The sequence below is a fragment of the Orbicella franksi genome, chromosome 5, assembly GCF_964199315.1.
Source record: "Orbicella franksi chromosome 5, jaOrbFran1.1, whole genome shotgun sequence".
Lineage (NCBI taxonomy): Eukaryota > Metazoa > Cnidaria > Anthozoa > Scleractinia > Merulinidae > Orbicella > Orbicella franksi.
Window position 1 is genome coordinate 23,172,401 of NC_138149.1, and position 24,294 is coordinate 23,196,694.

A 24,294-nucleotide genomic window follows, 5' to 3' on the forward strand; every position below is an offset into this window, starting at 1 on the left:
AACCACCTTCACTTCAATTCAATTCCCTTCTAAACAGCTCAAAAAGACACAAGAACACAGGTTACGAAGAGTATATTAATTTTAAATGATCATGTTACTGCTGATACAGTGTTCGGGTCCGCTGTAGCAACCGGCGCCAATGTAGGGAAAAAAAACGCCTAATCTGATTACTTCGTGGGTCATTTTGGCTTTGGAGACGATTGGTTTAGTGACAGGAACAGTTTTACTATTAACACAGTTCGTTTCGGGCTTCTCCCCACCATGCACGGGAATGTCTTCAGGAATCACTTGTGGGGTTGCTGATGCTATTTCTAATGTGTGTAGACGCTGAACGGATGTGTGTTGAACACTCTTTTCCGTTCGCCCTGTTGTCGTTCGCACAAGGCAATCATGTCTTGGGTGAACTTCTTCAACTCTAGCCAGCGGCCATTTCCACGGGGCACGTTATCTTCTGAGACGACCACAATATCTCCTACTTGTGAGGGAGATGATGATGCTGATGCTGGTACTCTTGATTCCAACGCTTCCAATAGTGATTGAACAATCTCTGAAGGTAAAGGCTCCGGACTGTCTTGACGAGCATAAGGTAATTGGTTAAGTGGTTTGCCAATTGCGAGATGAGCAGGTGTGATGGGAGATGGATCTCTGTAATAATCACTTACGGCAGTCAGTGGTCTTGAGTTAACGACACCTCAAATTTTTGCAAGTAATGTGTTCAGCTCAGTGAAGGTCAGAAGTGCTTTTCCCAGGACCTTGCGCAACGGCTCTTTGACTGCTCTACAAAATCGTTCCCACCAACCACCTCTCCGTGGTGACCGTTCCGTGATGAGGTTCCACTTGATTCTTTTTGATGTTAACTCTGACTCGTCACGCGTGGCCTGGCTTTGTGTCTCGCAGTTATAATACACTTTCTGTATTTCATTACTTGCTGCTGATGCTGGCGTCAGGGAAAGTCTCTACGTACTTATTGACATGAGCGTGTAGTGTTGCAATCTTGCTCTCGGGCGGAAGCATCGAATAAGATCTACATTTTGCCGTCTGTCTGTCAGCACGGAAAACAGCATGGTGTGGTAAGTACCGGACACTTCCATCTCCACTACTCAGATGTCGTACTTCCTCTGCAAAGCCTTTATCTACATACTGGTTGATCGCAGTGGTGCAAGCTTCAGCTTTCTCGGGGTCTCGTTTCAACTTTCTTTCAATACTTTCGAGTCATTTCACAGCTCGTGTATAGTTGTTGTCTAGCTTTGCATGGTCTCTCTTTCCTGGTAATCGAACTTCGTAGTTCTTGCCATCAACGTTCAGTCCGTCATTGAAGTCATTAGAGACCTTAAGCACCAGGGCGGGAGCCACGCCGACGGCATACCGGAAGTTTATTTTCTGTCCCAGTCATGTGCAGAACCTGAAAAGCTGATTGCAATCTGCCGTCGTCCTGACGTTGGGGACGCCACATTCACTGTTTTGAAGTAGTGCGGACAACGTGATAGTTCATCTCAATGTTTTGAGTCGTTTTCTTTAATTTACCGTATTTTTTCTTACCATATATAAAGAAGTACCCTTCTGGTGTTTACTGTGTAAGTTTTTGGAGGACAAATTCTACGATGAACATCCCTGAAGCAGAAACATGCGTTAGCACAAGCCACCAGTCGGCAAATCACAGAATAATACAAGCTCGAAGAAATCCATTCGGTAAAATCATTGCATTTATATCTTCTGTGCTCTAGTTATCACTGATCCAATTTAATATGCTCACCATCTGTTTATATTGATATCTCTCTCTCCCTCTCTCTCTCTCTTAATATATATATTTACATTTCTATATGAGTAATAACGAAGAGGCAAGATTTGCTGTTACTCCGAGTTTCGTGCTTACGCACTCATCAGACAGTATTTAATGATAAGCATTCCTATCAACTAGATATATATACACGGTATTAAACAATAGGCTAATTGCTGGACTAGTTGCATTACAATAAGTGATAGTTATACTGGAAAACAATAGGTGTGAAGACAGAAATTACGGGGACGAGTATAAACTGCGTGGGTGCAGTACAATATAAAGAAAGTGTCAAGCGTTCTTCAAGTAGAATTTGTTCTCGTGCCGGCATTTAGAAATAAGTTCTGATCTTTTGTTTAATAGATTGTCGTTGCTATGTTTGATAATCATTAGTTTTTCTGTGAGGCAGAGGTCGCATCGTTTGGAAATGTTGTTGTAGGGTCTTGCACGGCTAATAATTGACCATTTGATGTTGAAGTCTTGTTTTTTGTCGTGTAGTTGCCAGATGTATTTAGAAAGCTCGGTGCTGTTGATGTGTTTTCTGTGCTTAAATGTGGATTTGTGCTGCGAGAATCTCTGTTTGAATGTTCCTTCTGTCAGTCCAATGTAGTTCTTGGTTGTGTTGTTAGTTGTAACTTGTGCGTTGTAGATTACACTGGAAGTCAGGCATTTGTTGTCTAGCGGGCATTGGTCTTTTTTGCGGCAGTTGCATTGCTCTCCGGTGATTGCGTTGGCGTTGTTGTCGGCGTTTGTTATTTTCATGTTGTGTTTGTTGATTACTGTTTTCATGTTGTCCATGCAACTGTAGCTGACTTTGACGTTGTTTTTGTTGAAGAGGCTGTGGTATTTATGTTGGTTCGGAAAGTGCTTAGATATGAGCTTCAGGAATGTTCTACCGATGTTTGTCTTTACGTTTTTACTAAATGGAGGGTTGTACCATATAATGTTTCTTTGTCTGTTGCGTCGGGGGCGTGTTGGTTGATTGTCTTCGTTGTAAATTAGTGTTTCAGAGTATCCGCTGGCTTTCAAAGCAGTTTCGTAGATTGGTTTGGCCTTGTTGAATTCGTGTTCGTTGCATGAGTTGGCGGAAATACGGCGATTGATGGATGCTGGAAGTTGCTTTATTATGTTAGGTGGGTGGTTAGACTTTGTGTTGATGTACTGCGGCTCGTCGTTAGGCTTTCTGTAGGGGCAGTAGGTACCTTTTGTAAGATCGAAGGTGACGTCCAGGTAGTTAACAATTTTCATGTTAGTCTGTATGGTAATGTTAAGTCCATATGTCTTGAAGCGTCTTGTTATGTCCTTCCTTGTACGGTCTGCTTGAGGTCCGGAGATGTTTTTGAAGATGGCAAGTCCGTCGTCTCTGTAAAGCCCGATGTTGTCTATCCCGTATATGTTACACAGGTCGTCGAGAATGAATAAGCCTACGAGCTCGCATACTTCGGCTCCGTCGAAGCTGCCCATAGTAACGTCAAAAGAACTGTTGTTTTTCTTGATCCAGGCGGTGTTACTGTCAAAGAGAAGGGATTTTCTTGAATGTATAATAATATCGATGTCGCGGTCCGTAATGGAAGTGAATTGTTTGGCGAAGTTGATTGCGTCTGTAAGAAGTTTCTCAGTAATGGAAGGGTAGAAGTTCTCAATGTCAAATACGGCGAAGGTATGTTGATCTTTGTGTTGTATAGAGGAGAACCAGTTGATGACGGATGATGAGTTTTTCCATTGGTTAAGGCCAGTCTTCTGTCTCACAGTCGTGTTAATGTTCGCGAGGATTTCTTTACTGATACGTCCAATCTCACTTTTTGCAGGGTTAATGAGTCTACATGTAGGTTTCTACTACTGCTATTAACAAAGAAGCTCAAGTCATTGCTACTAATCTGAACATTGACGACCGCGCGGAACGCATGAAAGAAATCCTCGCGAACATTAACACGACTGTGAGACAGAAGACTGGCCTTAACCAATGGAAAAACTCATCATCCGTCATCAACTGGTTCTCCTCTATACAACACAAAGATCAACATACCTTCGCCGTATTTGACATTGAGAACTTCTACCCTTCCATTACTGAGAAACTTCTTACAGACGCAATCAACTTCGCCAAACAATTCACTTCCATTACGGACCGCGACATCGATATTATTATGCATTCAAGAAAATCCCTTCTCTTTGACAGTAACACCGCCTGGATCAAGAAAAACAACAGTTCTTTTGACGTTACTATGGGCAGCTTCGACGGAGCCGAAGTATGCGAGCTCGTAGGCTTATTCATTCTCGACGACCTGTGTAACATATACGGGATAGACAACATCGGGCTTTACAGAGACGACGGACTTGCCATCTTCAAAAACATCTCCGGACCTCAAGCAGACCGTACAAGGAAGGACATAACAAGACGCTTCAAGACATATGGACTTAACATTACCATACAGACTAACATGAAAATTGTTAACTACCTGGACGTCACCTTCGATCTTACAAAAGGTACCTACTGCCCCTACAGAAAGCCTAACGACGAGCCGCAGTACATCAACACAAAGTCTAACCACCCACCTAACATAATAAAGCAACTCCCAGCATCCATCAATCGCCGTATTTCCGCCAACTCATGCAACGAACACGAATTCAACAAGGCCAAACCAATCTACGAAACTGCTTTGAAAGCCAGCGGATACTCTGAAACACTAATTTACAACGAAGACAATCAACCAACACGCCCCCGACGCAACAGACAAAGAAACATTATATGGTACAACCCTCCATTTAGTAAAAACGTAAAGACAAACATCGGTAGAACATTCCTGAAGCTCATATCTAAGCACTTTCCGAACCAACATAAATACCACAGCCTCTTCAACAAAAACAACGTCAAAGTCAGCTACAGTTGCATGGACAACATGAAAACAGTAATCAACAAACACAACATGAAAATAACAAACGCCGACAACAACGCCAACGCAATCACCGGAGAGCAATGCAACTGCCGCAAAAAAGACCAATGCCCGCTAGACAACAAATGCCTGACTTCCAGTGTAATCTACAACGCACAAGTTACAACTAACAACACAACCAAGAACTACATTGGACTGACAGAAGGAACATTCAAACAGAGATTCTCGCAGCACAAATCCACATTTAAGCACAGAAAACACATCAACAGCACCGAGCTTTCTAAATACATCTGGCAACTACACGACAAAAAACAAGACTTCAACATCAAATGGTCAATTATTAGCCGTGCAAGACCCTACAACAACATTTCCAAACGATGCGACCTCTGCCTCACAGAAAAACTAATGATTATCAAACATAGCAACGACAATCTACTAAACAAAAGATCAGAACTTATTTCTAAATGCCGGCACGAGAACAAATTCTACTTGAAGAACGCTTGACACTTTCTTTATATTGTACTGCACCCACGCAGTTTATACTCGTCCCCGTAATTTCTGTCTTCACACCTATTGTTTTCCAGTATAACTATCACTTATTGTAATGCAACTAGTCCAGCAATTAGCCTATTGTTTAATACCGTGTATATATATCTAGTTGATAGGAATGCTTATCATTAAATACTGTCTGATGAGTGCGTAAGCACGAAACTCGGAGTAACAGCAAATCTTGCCTCTTCGTTATTACTCATATACTCAGCTCTACACTATATGTGTATTGAGCACTATTTTAATGGGATCTGCTACTTCCTCATATGGTTATTTACATTTCTATTTCTAAATTGATGAGAAGGTAAAATGACCTTTGTGTAAAATAATTTTCAGTGTCGCCATAAACAGTACAAACAGCGAAATTGGGACAACTTACCTTTTACTCCAAGGCAAAATAAATGCACCTTATTGTTTACTTGTAACGCCGTTTAAACTTTTTTAGTCACCAGAAATCGTTTCTAAAACTGAAACTAAAAAAATTCCACCAAAACTTCCACTCCTGTTCATCTTTTCTTGATTGAAATGCTTTAAACGAGAACGTTAAGACAAGCAGCTTGAAATGTCCGTTTTATTGTGATAATTCAACAGCTCTGCAATGTACTGGACCGAAGAGCATGATAAATTGATGTGCCGTGAGATTCTTGCTGTAGAGCCATTCGAAGTTGCCGTCGCAGTGATGCTTAACATGCTCAGGCGAGTGGAACGCGACGCCGGTCTTGCTTCAGGTTTTACGCGGATGTGCCGTCGCCGTCGCCACCTTCCGTCTTGGTGCTTAAGGTCTCTATTGACTGCAAGCTCTTCTTCTTGTGACATAGCTGGATTCACAGTTTCAGTAATGCCAACTGATTCTAGTTCCCGAAACAGTCTCATAATTGCGGTGACTTCGTTATTTTCTACCATCGTTAGCATGGGTGATGTGTGCTTTGAATAACTGTCTACAGCTCCTGTAAGTATCCATATAAAGAGAGATTCTACAGCTACCAGTGATTCAGGGTTCTCTCCTCTCTTGCAAATCCCAGTTACAAATAAGTAGTAGTTATAATCACTGATAAGAACATTTACTTGGACCGCGTTGCCAGGGTAGGAGTCTGCGAGAGTTAAACCTTGTAGGTGAGGGTTGTCCATAAGATTCAATTTGGCAGGTTCGTAGGGATTGCAAATCTTGTGTAGGGATTGCAAATCTTGTGTAGGGTAAGTGCTTCCATTTCCACATCCTCTTTTGGATGTCCCTGGATTGGTGAGAGGGTGAATTGCATCCTTTGAAATCTCTTGAAGACATTAGTTTCTCCTCTTAGTGTTGCAACGCTTATTACATCTGAGTGACCTTGCAGACCAATGGATTCTGCAATGTTGTTACGGATATAGGACCACTGACTTTCGAATGGAGCAGAACACGAACTATAACTTCTTGGCCATTCACTGATAGCTTGGCTAACGCTGTTCAAAAAAGGGTCTCCTTCATAGTGGAAGAGGGTTTCGAAGCAGCCAATCCAGTCAATGTAGTTTTGGTCGGATTCTCAGTTGCTGCAGTTAGAGGCTGACTATGCAGTAACTTGTGTTGACGTTTTCCACAGTTCACAACTGGACACTTGGGTTGTCGACAGATATTGGAGAAGTGCTTGCGTTGGTTGGTTTTAAGCAATTGAAACACAACTTGCTCTCTTGAACCAGTTTTCATCTATCATCCAGTGTTTTCCAATGAAACTCTGGACAGAAGTGTCCCATGGCTTACTTTGCAGAATCTACAATTTGGGACTGTTGGTGGTTTTGCCTCACCAAAGACAGCAGAAGCAGTTGACACTTGTTCTTGGTCACTTGTTTCAATGAAGGGGGGCTTCCTTCGGCCATCTCTATTCTTATTTGCATTACGATTCTCCAGACTAAGATTTTCTTAAAGATTTCTTTTGCCTGCCTCTTTGGATACAACTTGTCGATTGAGGAACTTAAATAACAGTTCAAGATCAATCTCATCGTCTGGGGTGTCATTCAGTTCTAATTCCCTCTTTTGAGAGGTTAACTTGGGCTCAAATATTGCCAACAAAAGACACCTATGATACACCTTTGGGATTTTTCCAAGAGCTTCTAAAGCTCTAGTTCTGTTTTTTAGAGTATCATAGAGTTCGCGAAGGAATGATGCTTTTACAACAGACTTTGCATCCATCTTAATAACTGACTTGACAAGGAACGAGATAACCACACGTTTTCTTCTATACCTGTGTTTGAGACATTCTACAGATGGTTGATAGTTAGCCCCAGTCACTTCAAACCTTTCTACTGTTTGCAAGGCATTGCCAGTCAGCACTGAACGTAGGAAGTGAACTTTTGAACATTGGTTAAATCATCATTGTTATACGCTGCAGCTTCAAACTGATCCCAGAAGTTTTGGAATTTCAACACACTATCACTAAACTTAGGCAGCTCAATCCTGGGCAGTTTCAGATTAGACAGTCAATGACTATCTTTATGAACACTCCCTTTTGAAGACTGCTCTTCTGGATTGCACTCCTTATTTAAATATTTATCTACAGCTCGATCTATCCTATCGAAGAATCCCCTCCAACAGTACAGTTCATTCTCAATTTCTTCGTCTGCAGTAAAGAAATTATACAATCTCTCAACTGAACATATGCCACACAATGCCCTGATATTTTTTTTATTATTAATTTTTACAACAGTACTACAACTACTAATTACGGAAGTGATAACTATTTACAACAGTAATACAACTACTAACACTACTTACTCTAATTAACAATACGATGCAATTACACATGCTACTTACAATACTAAAATTTACATAATTTACTCTACAAAACAATACATTTAACCTTTTTAAGTTACGATACTAATACCATTACTAATGCTTCTTACATTCATATTATAACAATAGTAGTAAAACGCTAATAACTAATTTTGCTACTGAGACTGACTATATAATGTAACTTGAATTAATTAATTTAAATTTCGCATTTTTCAGCTTTCCATTGCAAAGATAGCGCTGACTTCAATCCGAGAAAATTGAAAGTTTTTTCCAACATTTTGCAATAATAATAATATTTTTGAGTTTGCACTACTAAAATCCCAAACTTCCGGGTAAGGTTTGGGCTTGTATTTGGGGAAAGATCATAGTCCTTAAATAGTAGGCGTATTTTAGATGGTGTAAAGTTAACTCTGTGCTCATTATTGAACCATGTAGGGACTTTTTGAAAGAGGTTTAGGCCAGCAGGACGCTCCAGAAATGCATTTTCCAAGGAATCAGAGGATTTACAGGAAAAACAATCTTCACTTTCGGATATTTTGAACCTCTTAAGCTCCTTTTTGGTCACTAAAATACGGTGAAATAGTTTAAAGGAGAATTGTCTCAATTTGTTGTCGGCCGAGAGGTGAGGTATATCTTTGGATAATTTTTCCCATTTATCTTCTATGCCAGAGTAATGTTGGGCCCAAGACTTGACGGCTGTAGGTGTAACCTCTGATTTTTCTTGGAACAGAAGGTAGTAGTCTTTGCATCTCATTTTAGAAAGAAAAACCGATTTTTCAGTGGAAAAGTCAAAAAAGTCAGAATTATCGAGAACAGAATTCTTAGGTCTTAGCGTAGAAGCCGCCTTGGATTTCAGGTTCGGTGGAATAGATGCAAGGATTTAAAAAAAGTTTAAAAGATTTGTTGAAATATTGTACCTTCGATTGAATTCTTCAAAAGTAAGAAAATTACCATTTTCATTTAAAATATCTTGAATGTAATAAATTCCATTTTGCCTTCTATGGTTATGTCTTGGTTATTCCAAAGAATAAGGTCATTTTCGTAGCTATCTTGGTTGACCTGGTGTAATTCCTTAAAGTGATCTGCATTTCTAAGTAGAATAACGATACACTTTTGTCTAACTTCTTTGTATTGTAATTGCACTTGAGTAAGAAGTTGAGACCTCCATACCTTTCGAAAAAAGCATTTGGACTAGCTTTCCAAGCATCAGTAGAAGGGTTTTTTTCTAACAGTCTTCCGATCCAGCTTAAACGGAGCGCTTTTACTGTTGCGGCAAAATTTTGGAAAATTAAGACCACTTTTTCTCATTTCTTGAAAAATAACCTCTCTTTTAATTTTATCTTTTTTCCATAAAAAATTAAAAAGTTTTGTTTGGACTCTTTTAATAACTTCTCGTGGAACAGTTAACATCGAGGCCGTATATACCAATTTTGAGATCCCTAACGTTTTAGCGAGTAGGGTTCTTCCCATGAGAGTGAGGTCAGGAGATAACCAAATGTTTAATTTGGTTTCCATCTTTTGGATTTTTAGAAAGAAATTCAGGTTATTGTTTTCATCGCTGTCATGTGAAATGTACGTTCTTAAGATTTTAATTGGATCAATGGAGACATTTATTTCAAGGGGTTTAGTTTTACTGTTTTTCAATGAGCCTATCCACAAACCCTTTGTCCTTTTGCTGTTTAGCTTTAAACTTGAGATATCGCCAAACTTCCCCAATACCGAAATACTTTCATGCAAGGACGAGGTGTCCTTGCATATTAATGTAGTGTCATAAGCGAATTGACTTAGTTTAACTTCACAAGAATAAGGTAGTACAATACCCGTAATTTTAGGATTTTGACGTAATTTTTGTGCCAGAATTTCTACGCATAAGATGAATGATAAGGGACTCAGAGGGCATCCTTGCCTTACACCTCTTGACACCCGGAAATAGTTAGTCATGTATCCTCCGTTAATAAACCCACTCTCAACATCACTATAAAGTACCGAGATCCATTTCCGAATGTTTGGGCCAAAACTGAAAAATTTTAGCGCGTGTTGGATAAAGGACCACTCCAACGTATCAAAAGCTTTTTCAAAGTCTATGAACAGCAATATACCTGGAAGTCTACTTGATTCAGTGAATTCCATTAGGTCATTTAAAAGCCTCACGTTTTGGGCGATATATCATCCTTTTACGAAGCCCATTTGATCTGAGTGAACCAATTTTGGCAGTTTCGGTTCTATTCTTTTTGCAATGGCTCAAGCAAGTATTTTATAGTCGACATTAAGCAATGTTATCGGCCGCCAGTTACTTAAAACCATAAGATTATTTTCGGCCTTTGGTATAAGCGATATAATTCCTCGCCTCTGAGATATAGATAGCTTGCCTGTTTGAAAGCCTTTATTAAAAGAGTCAATGAGATTTCTCCATAAAAGTTCGAGGAAAGTTTCATAAAATTCTTTTGTAAAACCGTCGTCACCTGGAGTTTTGCTGGGCTGGAAGCCTTTTAAGAGTGACTTCCTGTAAATACTACGGATAGGTGTGCAAAATGCAAAAATCGAATTCCCTCAAACTTTTTCATAAGAAAGCCCTCGGAAACTATTTAGGAAAATACAACTTTTAGTTCGTTTGGATTTATATTTTTCAAGTAAAGCGATTTTTTAATTTTCACCCTTGGAGAAGCCCTCGAACCACTGAAAAATGTGCTTCGTATTTGCGACTCGTGTAAGAAAACTAAAACAATTATCAAATCTATTTTGATATTACACAATTCAATGACCCTTCCTTTACAAAGTACAGTTATTAGAATTGGAAAAGATTCAAACCTGAAATTTAAAAAAAATTTTCAAATTTACCCTCCTAAACAGCATTATTAGAAAGCTCGATTTTGGCAAATTTCAACGGCAAAACTCCTTACCTGGTACATGGATTCCGCTGAAAAGATGGTATTCTATAGAAAGAGTAAGGCTTCCTCTATCGTTTTGTGAAATAAAATTTTGGGGCAACCCAAACTACGAATTTAGACGACCGAAAATATTTACGGTACTCGCTTGAAGTTTATGACCTTTGAACTTGCAGTTGTCTTTATGAATACAAGAGATAGCCTAAACAACAGTTGGAATTTTAGCCTGAATGCGACCCTTTCTCCCATTTAAATAATTTATAGTTATTTTTTATCTTCCGTGGGCAATTTTATCGAAAGTAATATCTTTTTATGCTGAAAAGGAGTTCTAACTTGTTTATGAGTACGTGCATTTTGTTTTAATGAGAACACGAAACGCCGTGCAGCACACGAAATAGAAATTAGATGGAATAAATTTAATATCCACAAATTTCCGCTTCAGTAAACAAATACGGACGTACTCATAGACAAGTTAGAACTCCTTTTCAGCATAAAAAAGTATTACTTTCGATAAAATTGCCCACAGAAGATAAAGAATAACCACAAATCATTTAAATGGGGGAAAGGGTCGCATTCAGGCTAAAATTTCAACTGTTGTTTAGGTTATCTTTTGTATTCATGAAGACAACTGTAAGTGTTAAGTTTTCCCGGTTGGGCTACCTGTTTGTCACGTGATCTGTTTTCCATATTTGGCTTCCCACGAGGTCCTCGCGTTCAGTTGAATAAAGAGTGTTCCGCCATCTTGGTTTAGTCTTTTATTTGTCCTCCGTATTTGCGAATACACAACAACTGGCGACGAGGATGGGATCCAGCTAAACAAGCACAAGCGGTAAACGGAAGTGGGTTCGTGAAATTCACGTGAGAAGTTTAACGACACGACAGAAAATGCCGGACGACGCACCGAATACGGGTCAAACCATTGGTAAAGTGACGAAGTATGTTGTGGGGACGGATTGGGAGTCCTACACCGAACAGCTGGATTTTTACTTCCTCGCAAATGGCGTTCGGGATGGCAAGACGAAGAAGGCTGTTCTTCTGACGAACCTTCCTGTGGAAACTTACCAATTGGCGAAGGATTTGGTGGCTCCCGCGCAGCTGAAGGATGAAGCCATTACGTACGATGTCATCGTGGAACAAATGAAGAAGCAACTTAAACCCGAAAGGTCAGCACTGGTCGCGAGGTATGAATTCGATAACCGAGCCAGGAATTCCGGTGAGTCAGTTAGTCATTATGTAGCCACTTTGAAGCACTTGGCCACGGAATGCAAGTATGGAGAAACTGTGCGAACTGAGCGTCTCCGTGACCGGTTAGTCTCGGGTATTCGCGACCCGAAGATGATTACTGACTTGTTGAAGGTAAAACTCGCGGACCTTACTTTTGAACTTGCGGACCTTACTTTTGAACTTGCGGTTCAAAAGTACCTAGTTATAGAGCAAGCTAATAAAGATGTTCAAGTGCTTCAAGGAGAACAAGGGCCAGACACTCCAGTCAATAAACTTGACACTGCCCAACCTAGGGAGGAACAGGCTCCACCCAAGTTGCCACAAAAGACACAGGGTTCCCGGGGTAAGGACACCAAGCCACCTAAACCTTGCTACCGCCACACAGGGTCACACCACTCGCAAAAGTGCCCCTTCATTAAGGAACGCTACTTTCACTGTGGCATAATTGGACACACACAGCGAGCATGTAAGAAGAAACAAGTTACTGTCGCTGGAGTAAATGTTATGGAAGGTGCTGATTCAGAAGAAAGCGATGGGGAATATGGGGAACTTTACCATGTTTCTGACAGTAAGAATAGAAAGCCCATTTCTCTTGAAGTCTACCTCGAAGGTCGACCTGTGATCATGGAGCTGGATACAGGTTCTGCTGTGTCAGTTGTGAGTGAGGGGGTGTATAAGGAATACCTGCGTCATGTTCCGTTAAAGGACAGCCCTTTGAAGTTGCGTACGTACACGGGCGAGTCAGTAAAACCTATGGGGTTTTGCTATGTGACTGTGCAGTACAAAGGGCAATCTAAAGAGCTTCCAATTTACGTGATGAAGAACGAGGGACCCACCCTGTTTGGCAGAGAATGGCTGGAGTCCATTCAGTTAGATTGGCCTTTACTTCAGTTAGAAACATCAGACACCAATCCAGCCCTAAAAGAAGTTTTGAACAAACATACAAGTGTTTTCTCGGACGGTCTAGGCAGGATGAATAAAATTCAGGCGCGGGTCCAGCTAAAAGAGAGTGCTCGACCGCGATTCTGGAAAGCCCGCCCTGTAGCGTTAGCTCGTAAGCCAGCGGTGGAGGAGGTGTTGAGAGAGCTAGAAGCTGAAGGGGTTATTCAAAAGGTGACCACTAGTGAGTGGGCTGCTCCAGTTGTGACCCCTGTGAAGACGGATGGTAGTGTTAGGGTGTGCGGTGACTTCAAGGTGACAATCAATCCACAGTTGGATGTGGACGAATACCCTCTTCCACGCATCGATGATATTTATGCCACGTGGAGGTACATTGTTCAGCGTTATTGACCTGCGTCATGCCTACCTGCAAATGGAGGTTGAGGAGCAATCCAGGCCATTCCTTACCATCAACACAACCCGCGGTTTGTACCAGTACCAGCGTTTACCTTATGGCGTGACCTCAGCACCAGCCATTTGGCAGCGGGCCATGGACCAGGTCTTACAAGGTTTACCATGGGTCTTCTGCTACCTGGACGATGTCATTGTGACCGGCAGTACCATGGAGGAACACCTTGAGCGGCTGGTTGCGGTGTTGAAGAGGCTGGAAGAGTATGGCTTGAAGGCAAACCGAGAAAAGAGCAAATTCCTCAGAAGCTTTGTGGAGTGTCTGGGACATGTCATCTCTGCTGAAGGACTGCACTAGTCTCTCAAGAAAGACAAGGCCATCACCGAGATGCCAACACCGCGGGATGTCACACAACTGCGCGCTTTCCTAGGCATGGTCCAGTATTATGCCAGGTTCTTACCAGACTTGGCCACCCATCTGGTTCCGCTGCATCGGCTGTTACAGAAAGAGGTGAAGTGGTCTTGGGGAGCTGAGGAAGAAGCTAGCTTCAGAGTGGTGAAAGAGATGCTTCTACAAGACAAGGTTCTCGTGCACTATGACTCTGACTTGCCACTAGTTGTGGTCACAGATAGCTCCTCTTATGGTCTTGGCGCTGTCTTGTCACACCGTACTCCAGAGGGTGAGGAGCGGCCCATTGCCTATGCATCCCGTTCTCTGTCAGAAACAGAGAAGAAGTACTCGCAAATCGAGAAAGAGGCCTTATCCCTAGTCTTGGGTGTGAAGAAGTTCCAAACCTACTTAGAGGGTCGTCATTTTACCCTGGTTACAGACCATCAGCCCTTGAAGTACATAATGGATCCTGGGAAGGCCGTGCCAGTTACCGCAGCAGCAAGGATCCAGCGTTGGTGTCTCTTCCTAGGCGCTTTTGCAGACAGCATTGAGTTCCAAGGGACCAAACAGCATGCCAATTGTGATGGTCTATCCCGCCTTCCGCAACCACAGGCACCTGTTGACAAGCCCGATGAAGTGGAAATGTTCCATACGACTGTGGTCGAGGCCTTACCAGTTACCGAACAAGAGCTGAGAATGCAGACTCGGAGAGACCCAGTACTTTCCCGTGTTCTAGAGCTCGTGCAGTGGGGATGGCAAGAAGCAGAAGTCCACCCAGAGCTAATTCCTTATGCTCATCGTGCGAGTGAAATCACGATCCATCATGGGGTTCTGATTTGGGGTAGTAGAGTAGTCGTCCCAACCAAACTCAGAGAGAGAGTTTTGGAAACCCTACATGAGGGTCACATCGGTATATTCAAGATGAAAGGTCTGTCCCGGGGTTACGTTTGGTGGCCAAACATTGACAAGGACATCGAAGGAGCAGTCCGAAATTGCGAAGGATGTCAGGAGACAGCAAATAATCCAGCTCGTGTACCCCTGCATCGGTGGGAGTACCCTGCCCTTCCCTGGCAAAGACTGCATGTTGATTTTGCTGGGCCATTTCAGGGGAAGATGCTGATGGTGGTGATCGATGCACACAGCAAGTGGCCTGAGATTTTCGTGCTGGAGAACACCACTGCTGAGGAGACCGTGAGTGCACTGCGTTCCCTGTTTGCCCGCATGGGACTTCCCGATCAGATTGTGTCTGACAACGGGCCCCAGTTCACATCAGAAACTTTCAGGAAGTTTGTTAATGTAAATGGTATTAAACATGCCACTGGTGCACCTTACCACCCCTCGACCAATGGTCAGGCAGAAAGACTGGTACAGAGTTTCAAGAAAGCCGTGAAAGCGGGCAAGTCTGGAAGAACTCTGCAACACAAGCTTGACAGGTTCCTGTTAGCATATCGATCAGCTCCACATGCAACCACTGATCTTAGCCCTGCACAACTCCTGTTAGGCCGAAATGTCAAGACAAGGTTGGACCTAATTAAGCCCGACATTCAAAGAGAGGTCAACAAAAAGTTGCTCCAGCCAAACAACGGCACCTTGAAGAGTTTTGACCACAGCCAGAATGTTTGGGTCCGCAACTACCGTAGAGGTCCAAAATGGGTGCGGGGCACAGTCATTGGGCAAACGGGTCCAGTCTTGTACACAGTCAAGGTAAATGACCAAACCTGGAAGCGCCATGTCGAGCAGCTACGAGATAGCAACATCTGTCCATCTGCAACGGAAGTGGTGAATGATGGTGCTGTTCCTGAGGAGGTGGAGCATGGAGTGCCTGCTGTTGTGGGGTCCGAGTGGAAGGATGTGCCGCCCCTGGCCGTGACGCCCACTAGAGAGGGTCACCCCCCTGAGCCTGAAAGTCAGCGACCGATGCTAGAACCTGAGTTGATTGCTACCCGCAGCGGTCGAGTTGTCAAAGCACCCACCAGATTGAAAGACTATGTTTGTGACTAAGGAGAACTGTACTGTTGTGACTGTTTTTACAGTACCGGCATTTTACCTATGGTATTCGACCGTTAAATAAGTTGACAGTTGGCGATGTACATCGGACGTCATGTAAACAAAAGCAAACTTCTGCTTTATGTGCGACGAATGGTGAGAGAAACACGTCAAATCCGTTTTGCACCTGCCTTTTACAGCAATGAGGTTAGAACATTTCGAAATAATCAGCTCTGTGTCTATTTCAACTTATTATAGGTCAAGTCGTGTGGTACATGCTAAAATATACGTCTAACCCGTAAATTGAAATTTGACGACGGATGGTCAAATATTTGCATTTTTGACGTACTTTGAAAAGCTCTCGCGTCGCTCACAATCATTTGCCCAAAGAAATTTTTCCAGGAATCTGTAGACCATCCTTCTGCGATTTAACCCCCAGAAGCATGATCCATTTGAAGGTTTCGCACATAGTGAAAATTAATTATATTCAAGAAGTACTTTTAAGTGAATGAAATACATGTCTTCGAAATTTAATTATTTTGCACCCAAAAGGACAACGCAACATTCCCTAAAATCAACCCAGTACACATTTAAACATTGCACAAAACTATTTGAGTGTTTTAAAGACGAAAGAATGATGTGGTTTTGCATGCGAGGCTCTCAAACTTGCTTAATAAAATGGTGCGTTAAATGACGATTTTAACGGAATTTGGTAATTTGCATATTTCTTTGAAATAAAAGGATATTTTGCCAAAAAATCTATCCAGTAGTTTTTGTCATGCCCTAGCCTGTCTACCATTAGAATATTAGCGAAATCGAATTTTCGACCCTTGCCGCGAAATTAAGAATTTGTCTGATTTTTACAGGCAGGCACTCTTAATTGATTTTTGACTTCTGAGAGGTCATTGTCTTCAGCATTTTAGTAGCCTATAACCATTAACAACAGCTATTACCTTAGAAGCTAATGTCTATTAACAAATCTTTGCCTCCACACACAAAAATTACATGTATCAGCCTTGATTGAAGAGAAACACTGATTGAAGCAAAAGTGTATTTCCACGAATAAAAAAGTACATACAAGTAGATTATAATTTATTAAGAAGGCTTTGATAAAAACTAAAAAAAATAGCCATGAAATGTGCAACTAAATTACATATGTATTCAGAATGCTCCTTTCAACGAATTAATAAATTTCTCATTGCGCATTTCACTTTATTACTTGTTTCAATAATTTGCTCTCTAAATGAAAAGTTTAAAATTCAAAACAAGACCCGATTCAATACTCAAACTTTGATTTATCCAAACAAACTTTGAGTACTGGATTGAACATTGTTTTGAATTTTCAACTGTTCATTTGAAAAGCAGAATATTAAATTTGCAATAATGATGTCATCAATTCACCCTATTTTAGGAGGAGTATTTTGACTGTAGCGAAGTCATGGTACAGGGTTTGAGATTGAATTTTTATCTTAATGGCCAACTCACTAGTAATAAGTCAAATTTTGCTAACCAATAACTTTTCGCTACCTCTTGTAAAAATTTATCTTCAAAAATTTTAGCAACTCCGCCGCCTTTTACCTACATGTAGTCACAAATACACATATTGTAAGCCAGGGCTCCACTTTTGCGGTTCCTTCAGTCCTCAAGCATTAATGTCATGGATCATTGAAGTGTGGTTGTCCCAATTGAACTTTACCTTACAGATAAAATAGAATTTCCAAAAGGTCTAGATAACAGCAGACACGTAAAGATTTTAAGGAAAACGACCAATTTTTTAAGTTTATAAGACATGTTTCGACAGAACTTCTGCCATCTTCAGTTGAATGATTACAAAGCAAGTTGAATAATAAGTAGACAAAAATGCTAATTAAGACAAATAGTAACAAAAGAACGTGAAAAGGTGTAAATTAAAAGGATAATTTTAGATTTACATGGTGTAATTGCTGATTGAGGCAAGGTAGTTCTTTTTCAATATGGATAGCCTCCTTTATCTTGAGTTGAAAGTTGGTAGTGGCGTGATCTAAAATATGAAAGCAATCTGTTGAACACAATGAGCGACAACGTTCAGAATTCTGAAGATGTTTGAAAATGTGAGAGGCCTTATCAACGGCTAAGTGCTCAGGTAGGCGTGTGGAAAAATGTCGGGTGGTTTCGCCGACATAACAGGCATTACAGCCCGCACATGTAAACTTATAAACCACACGTGAACGAAGCCCGCCGGGGATAGGGTCTTTCACACCAAAAAGGTTACCTATCTTAAAGGAAGAAAAAACTAATTTTATGTCTAAATCATAACAATAGCGCTTGATTAAGTGTCGAATCTTCTTCTGAGTGATGACAGAAAAATGGCCTACGTACGGCAACTTAAAGTAAAACGTGGGCGAGGTGGTAACGGGGTAGCCACGGGGACAATGATTGCTATAGGTCCCAGTGATGTAACGGTTAACCACTTTGTCAATTAAATGGGCAGGGAAAAGGTTCTTTTTGAGAATTTCAGTAAGCTTGGTTATGTCCTCGTGTAACCCCAACCAAGTGTTGTTGATCTTGTAGGCCCTGTCAACAAGAGTCCTAATGAGACCTACTTTGTATGAGTACGAGGTGAAGCTAAAATAATTAGTTAATAACCCAGTAAAGGTTTTCTTACGGTAAACCCTAGTTAGGAAAGAATTAGTGTCACTATTATCAATAAGAACATCTAGAAAGGGTAATTTGCGATTAAGTTCTTGTTCCATAGTAAACCTTATGTTGGGGTGCCTAGAGTTAATGCTGTCAAAAAAAATATAACAGCATCGTGCTCCAAGTGAAATAAACAAAAGTGTCGTCAACATACCTACGATGAAATAAAATTTTGTAGCATTGGAAATTTTCCAACCATAGTTTTTCATGATGCCCCATAAAAAGATTGGCTAATGCGGGAGGAAGGGGAGACCCCATGGCCACACCGTCAATTTGGTCATAGAAAGAACCGTTAAATAAGAAGTGGGTCTGGGCGGTGGCTACAGTGAAAAGGCATCTAAGTTCAGGTTTACTTAACGTAAAGTCAGGATTGCCCTCGGAAATGTAATTGACCGCCGGGTCAATACATTACTCAAGAGGTATGTTGGTAAAGAGACGTTCCACATCGAAGGAAACCATAAATTTACCAAACATAGATAAAGATTGAATGTCCTGTACAAAAGTAAAAGTGTAAATTAGTTTTTTTCAAATTAGTTTTTTCTTCCTTTAAGATAGGCAACCTTTTTGGTGTGAAAGACCCTATCCCCGGCGGGCTTCGTTCACGTGTGGTTTATAAGTTTACATGTGCGGGCTGTAATGCCTGTTATGTCGGCGAAACCACCCGACATTTTTCCACACGCCTACCTGAGCACTTAGCCGTTGATAAGGCCTCTCACATTTTCAAACATCTTCAGAATTCTGAACGTTGTCGCTCATTGTGTTCAACAGATTGCTTTCATATTTTAGATCACCCCACTACCAGCTTTCAACTCAAGATAAAGGAGGCTATCCATATTGAAAAAGAACTACCTTGCCTCAATCAGCAATTACACCATGTAAATCTAAAATTATCCTCTTAATTTACACCTTTTCACGTTCTTTTGTTAATGTTTGTCTTAATTAGCATTTTTGTCTACTTATTATTCAACTTGCTTTGTAATCATTCAACTGAAGATGGCAGAAGTTCTGTCGAAACATGTCTTATAAACTTAAAAAATTGGTCGTTTTCCTTAAAATAGAATTAACATAAAAAAGGGTTACTTAAGTTTGTGCATAAATTCACAAACCTCAATTCAAGTTTACTAACGAAAGTATCATATCACTTAGTGAATTTTACACTGCACTGTGCTGGGCAGGAAAAAAATGAAATCCAGTTTCCCAGTGGGCCAGTATATTTGAGTTTACTTGCCCATAGGCATGTATATGTTCATTCCTTATCAACTACAACATTGACTAGGTACTGTCAAGTATGCTTGGATTTTAAATTAATCCATGCTTTCAACTCATTGTTTTGCTCATCTTGTAGTCTTACGTTTTTGAAGTTATTTTTGATTGGAAATTATCCCTACTGAGACTAATTTCACTTGCCCACTGGACAACCAAACTTACCGCGGACAATCAGACCTGGGTTTTTTCCTGCCCTGCACTGTACTCATGATTTAATTCACAAACATTCCCATTGCTGTGTCCTGTTTGAAATCAAACCACTGACAGCAAGGTTACAAATCAAACAGATTCTACGTCTAGCTGCTGTGCGACAAAAACTGTACACAGGTATGCCTGATTAGAAGGCACCGAGAGGATGTAAGGAAAGAAAATTCCAAATTTGTGGGAGTGAATATTCAATGTTCACTGTCTTCTACTCTTATTACATGTATATACATGCATGATAGGATAGATCAATATTCCATCAAGGAATACTAAACAGTAGCCTGAATGTACAGAATAATGTTGTTTATTCTAAGCATCACGTTCTTTATATTTTGTTTCAGTTGTAAACTGCCCGGTTACAAACCTCCCACATGCAGTCCACTGTCTTATAGGCAGACAAACAAACCAAGCTGAACTACGCTGATTTAATTACAGCTCCATGATGCATAACAATGCGCAGTGGAATCCGGATTTTTCGAACCTCCAAGGGGAACGAAAATCTGGTTTGAAAAATCGGATAGTTCGAGAAATTAAATTGTTCGACTGAGGAGAGGGAACAACTTTTGGTTCGAGTTATCAGGAGGTTTGAAAAATGAGGGTTCAAGAAATCAAGATTCCACTACATGTACTGAAATTACCAGTGGGTAGTAGATTGACCTTTTTGAACAAGAAGTTGATAGCTAACCTGTCTGCTGATGCAGAACAATTTACTTACATACATACATACATACATACATACATACATACATACATACATACATACATACATACATACATACATACATACATACATATATTTTTGATGAGGCAGGTCTGCGTCTGGCAACCCAGAGGGCTGGTGTGGACCTGCCATAAAATATATACCTAAAAACTAAAATCTAAAATTATTAAAAATATATCCTTAGGATTCAAATGCTACTAAAGATAATTTAAAATGACTTAAAATTTACATTTCTATTAAAATTAGTATAAAAAAGAGTGCCTCGGTACAACTTGAAACTTTAAAACCAGGCTTTAATCAAAAATCTTTTTAACCAAAAATCCTAAAACTTTTGGTTGCAAAATAGATGGAACAATGATTTTTTAAGAATTTCAGTAGAAACTATGGAGAACATGTATAGACTGTGCAAGTTCTGAGGTATTCCTCTCATTACAAATGGTATAAACGTTCAAAAAGAATCTGTACAATTTATTTATTTCTTTTATTTTCAGACTCCCATCATGGGCCTGGCCTGGTTCACACTAGCGACATAATGACATAACGACATAACATTTTGCTTATGACAGTGATGTGAACATGGACATAAAGACAAGGAAAATATTTTTTTTCTCTTATGTTGTTATGTTCATGCTGTTATGTTGCTATTTTGACATTTTAGAGTATGTCAGGATTTTCATACTGCAAACATATAATCCTTCTTATGTAGATACTGTATGTTGTTATGTCGCCAGTGTGAACTAGGCTTAAACAATTTCTGCAAACCAAATCTTAAAGTTAATCTCTTTGTGTTATTGTTCTGTCAAAGGGTATCGAGCCATTCGTGTCCGACCTTGCAAGAACCGTTACCAGACCCTTGTTGTCAAGCTGACATTTTGAGCATCATCCCTTTGTCAAAGCAATGTGCTAACTGCAAAGTGCTAAAGGCCCCGAGCAAAGTGACAAATTGCTAACACTCAGAAATTCTAGTTCACAAGGCAGTTTTATTTGAAGTTGATAAGTATTTGACAATTTTTATTAGGCAAGAGCCCAGTATCTTACATCTTCATGTAGTTATGTGTCATCTACAGCTACATGTAGGTACATACAGTTGCATCCCTGAAGTCATGTGAGAGCCATGTGAAAATGAAATCCACTGGAACATGTTGTGCAACCATCAGTCTAAAAGCACAGATATTCATTTCAACTGGGCAATTTGATTTCTGTCCTTGGCTTCATCTTGAGTAAGGTGCATATTTCGTAGTGATGTGAATAGCCTTTAATTGATGGCAAATATCTGCACTGGGCAACAGCAAATACACATTATTCTAACATGGATAGTGAGATTTTGTCCTCTCTTTGCTTCTTGGATTTTGATGCCCTTTCAAAATATTTTGTGTCCATCTTCCCGTTAACTTCGACACAGGTTTTAACAGAAAAAAAATGTCCATTACCATTCCATTCCGGAAAACCACCGATTGTTACTCTCTTTTGCTCAGAACGCAACTATCGCCATGCTCACAGTCACGCTCGGACGCTTACTCGTTTTCCATTCTTCCCCGCAGATTTTCGAGGAAAAGAGAGACTGCTTGAAGTCTACGGTTCCACTTGATTCGTCAATCGGTATACAACGTCTTCACGGTTTTAAACTTTTGAGAACGGTGATATCAGTAGAAACTGTACCCAACAAACGATGATCATCCTCTCTTACGACAGTTTCGTTGCAAAGATGCGTAACAACACTGATACCTAAAACCCGTTCCAAAAAGAACCGTAAAGATGCGGTTTTGATACCTTTACGCATTCCAGAAAGGCGTGTAAAGATCGATCGGTGTAAAGAAACTTAAAGGGTCGTGAAGAACAATGTGTAAAGATGCGTAAAGAATGTTAAAGACGCGTGAAGTGTGTAAAACGAAACAGGTCAAAATAATGCGGTATTTCTACTGAAGATGGATAACACATAATTATTTCACTTCTTTGAGTATTTCTCTAAATACAAAGTGGTGAATTATATCCATCTAGATCCCCATCCTTTGCGAACATTTAATATCCTTTACACAGTCTTTACGAGTTCTCTGAATTTACGCATCTTTAGGGAACACCGAACTTGTCCGTAAAGAAGAGACCTTATATTTACGGTTCTTTACGCAAAAGTTAAAGATCCGTAAATTTTGGATTTCGTGCAGTGAACGTATTTATTTACGGCCTCGCAGCTTTACACAGCACTTCGTTTTCACGGCTTTCGACAGGCATCGTTTTACAACTCTTGCAAAGAAACACGAAGGGACAACGCGAGAGTCACGTGACGCTACAAATACTATTGCAGATGTCAAGTCTTTTTGGTTTCTTCCTTAGTTTACCCGTGCGAGTATAATAGGCTGTAACATACGCCAAAAAAAGAGCGTAGTAATGCAGCGGAACCAAAATCGCAGAGCCGAATTGTGGCGAGTATTTTAGTAATTGCCAGTAAACGAGTGACAACTGTAAAAGTATTTCTAAACCATAACAACCAATGACAAATTAGACATTTTGCCAGTTTGCTTAAGTTATTATCTGTGTATCCTGTCATGAAATGACATACTTTTAAATTCTCAGCGTTAATTAACCAAGCTTATGTCGTTTTAGCTTTGGGGCACTGACGACTGACACCGGCAGAAGAGCTGAAGAGCTCGATGTTCCAGTGCTTTTCAACCGAAATGTCTCCGCACAGCAATTTGCAGGATTCCAAGCTTGTTTGTGTGATATTGCAGAACACTCTGAGCAGAAACTGATTCTATGCTGTTACCCATACCAATCGAAGAATACACCATGGACGGAGGTATCTTCAGGAGAAAAGGTTGTTAGCCGTGGACAGCAAAGATCACGTTTTCCGCTGAGAAAAGGGGACGAGGTTTCCTTTCGTCTTTCGGATGCACTTGTTCCATGTGGAGAAAGTGGTGGGGAACCCAGCCTCCTTAGGTAGGTAATCATGAACTGAGACCAAACATATTGTTATTTTATTTTTATCGCCATCGTATAAGAATGCGTACAACTATTTGTTCATTTTTCAGACTGTTCAAATAAATCTTTAAATAAGACACAAAGTAATTTCCAAACTGCACACCATGTAGTCGTATCTACACACAGGGAGCAGAGGAGTCTTATTTGACCGTATTTCTAGCTGCAATAACATTTAACAAACGATTTTAGCGCGAATCGATCTGTTGTTGATCCAACTCACTGTACGTGATCGAACTGTATACATGTATCGTGATACGCTTCTGTTGAAATCCTATCTGCTTAAATGGTCGTCGCCCTGCATGCGACGATTCCGGAAAGCCAAGCTTTCCGTACGAGACACGAATTGCCGAGAGTAAAAAAGGAGACTGGGGATGAAACTGACCATCATGTGATTCGTTGGATGTAGACCGTAGCATACTCAGGCGATGTTGGACGCGACTCGCAAAGCATGCCGAGAGAAATTTTCCCTGGAGCTCATTTTCATCTGATCGCTGAACGGCAAACATCTCTACGCGCTGATGGTGATGTGGAAATATCACTTATAGGAGGTTCGTTCGCATCCGATGCTGGAAGAAATCTGGAGTGACATCCATATGAAATGTTCCGCAGGCCAAGTAATAGCTGTAGATGACTTCTGCTCGATTTACAAAGCCACCATTTTAAGTGCTGACCAGATGATTTTAGGAATCGAAGCTTC

General features: G+C 40.7%; 2 protein-coding genes across 2 annotated transcripts in view; one reads left to right on the forward strand and one right to left on the reverse strand.

Moving 5' to 3' along the window:
- The window catches only part of LOC145486866 (uncharacterized), a 52,978-nt gene that overhangs the window by 20,775 nt on the left and 7,909 nt on the right, over positions 1-24,294 (forward strand). The window contains exon 4 of the mRNA XM_081465581.1: positions 23,223-23,555. Coding sequence (XP_081321707.1) covers positions 23,223-23,555 — 333 coding nt within the window. The remainder of the gene's footprint in view (positions 1-23,222; positions 23,556-24,294) is intronic.
- On the reverse strand, positions 2,069-4,497 carry LOC145486869 (uncharacterized). The gene is made up of 2 exons (XM_081465583.1): positions 4,431-4,497; positions 2,069-3,610 (listed from the first exon to the last, which is right to left on the reverse strand). The coding sequence occupies exon 2, from the start codon at positions 3,239-3,241 to the stop codon at positions 2,069-2,071; it is 1,173 nt and encodes a 390-aa protein (XP_081321709.1). The 5' UTR covers positions 3,242-3,610; positions 4,431-4,497.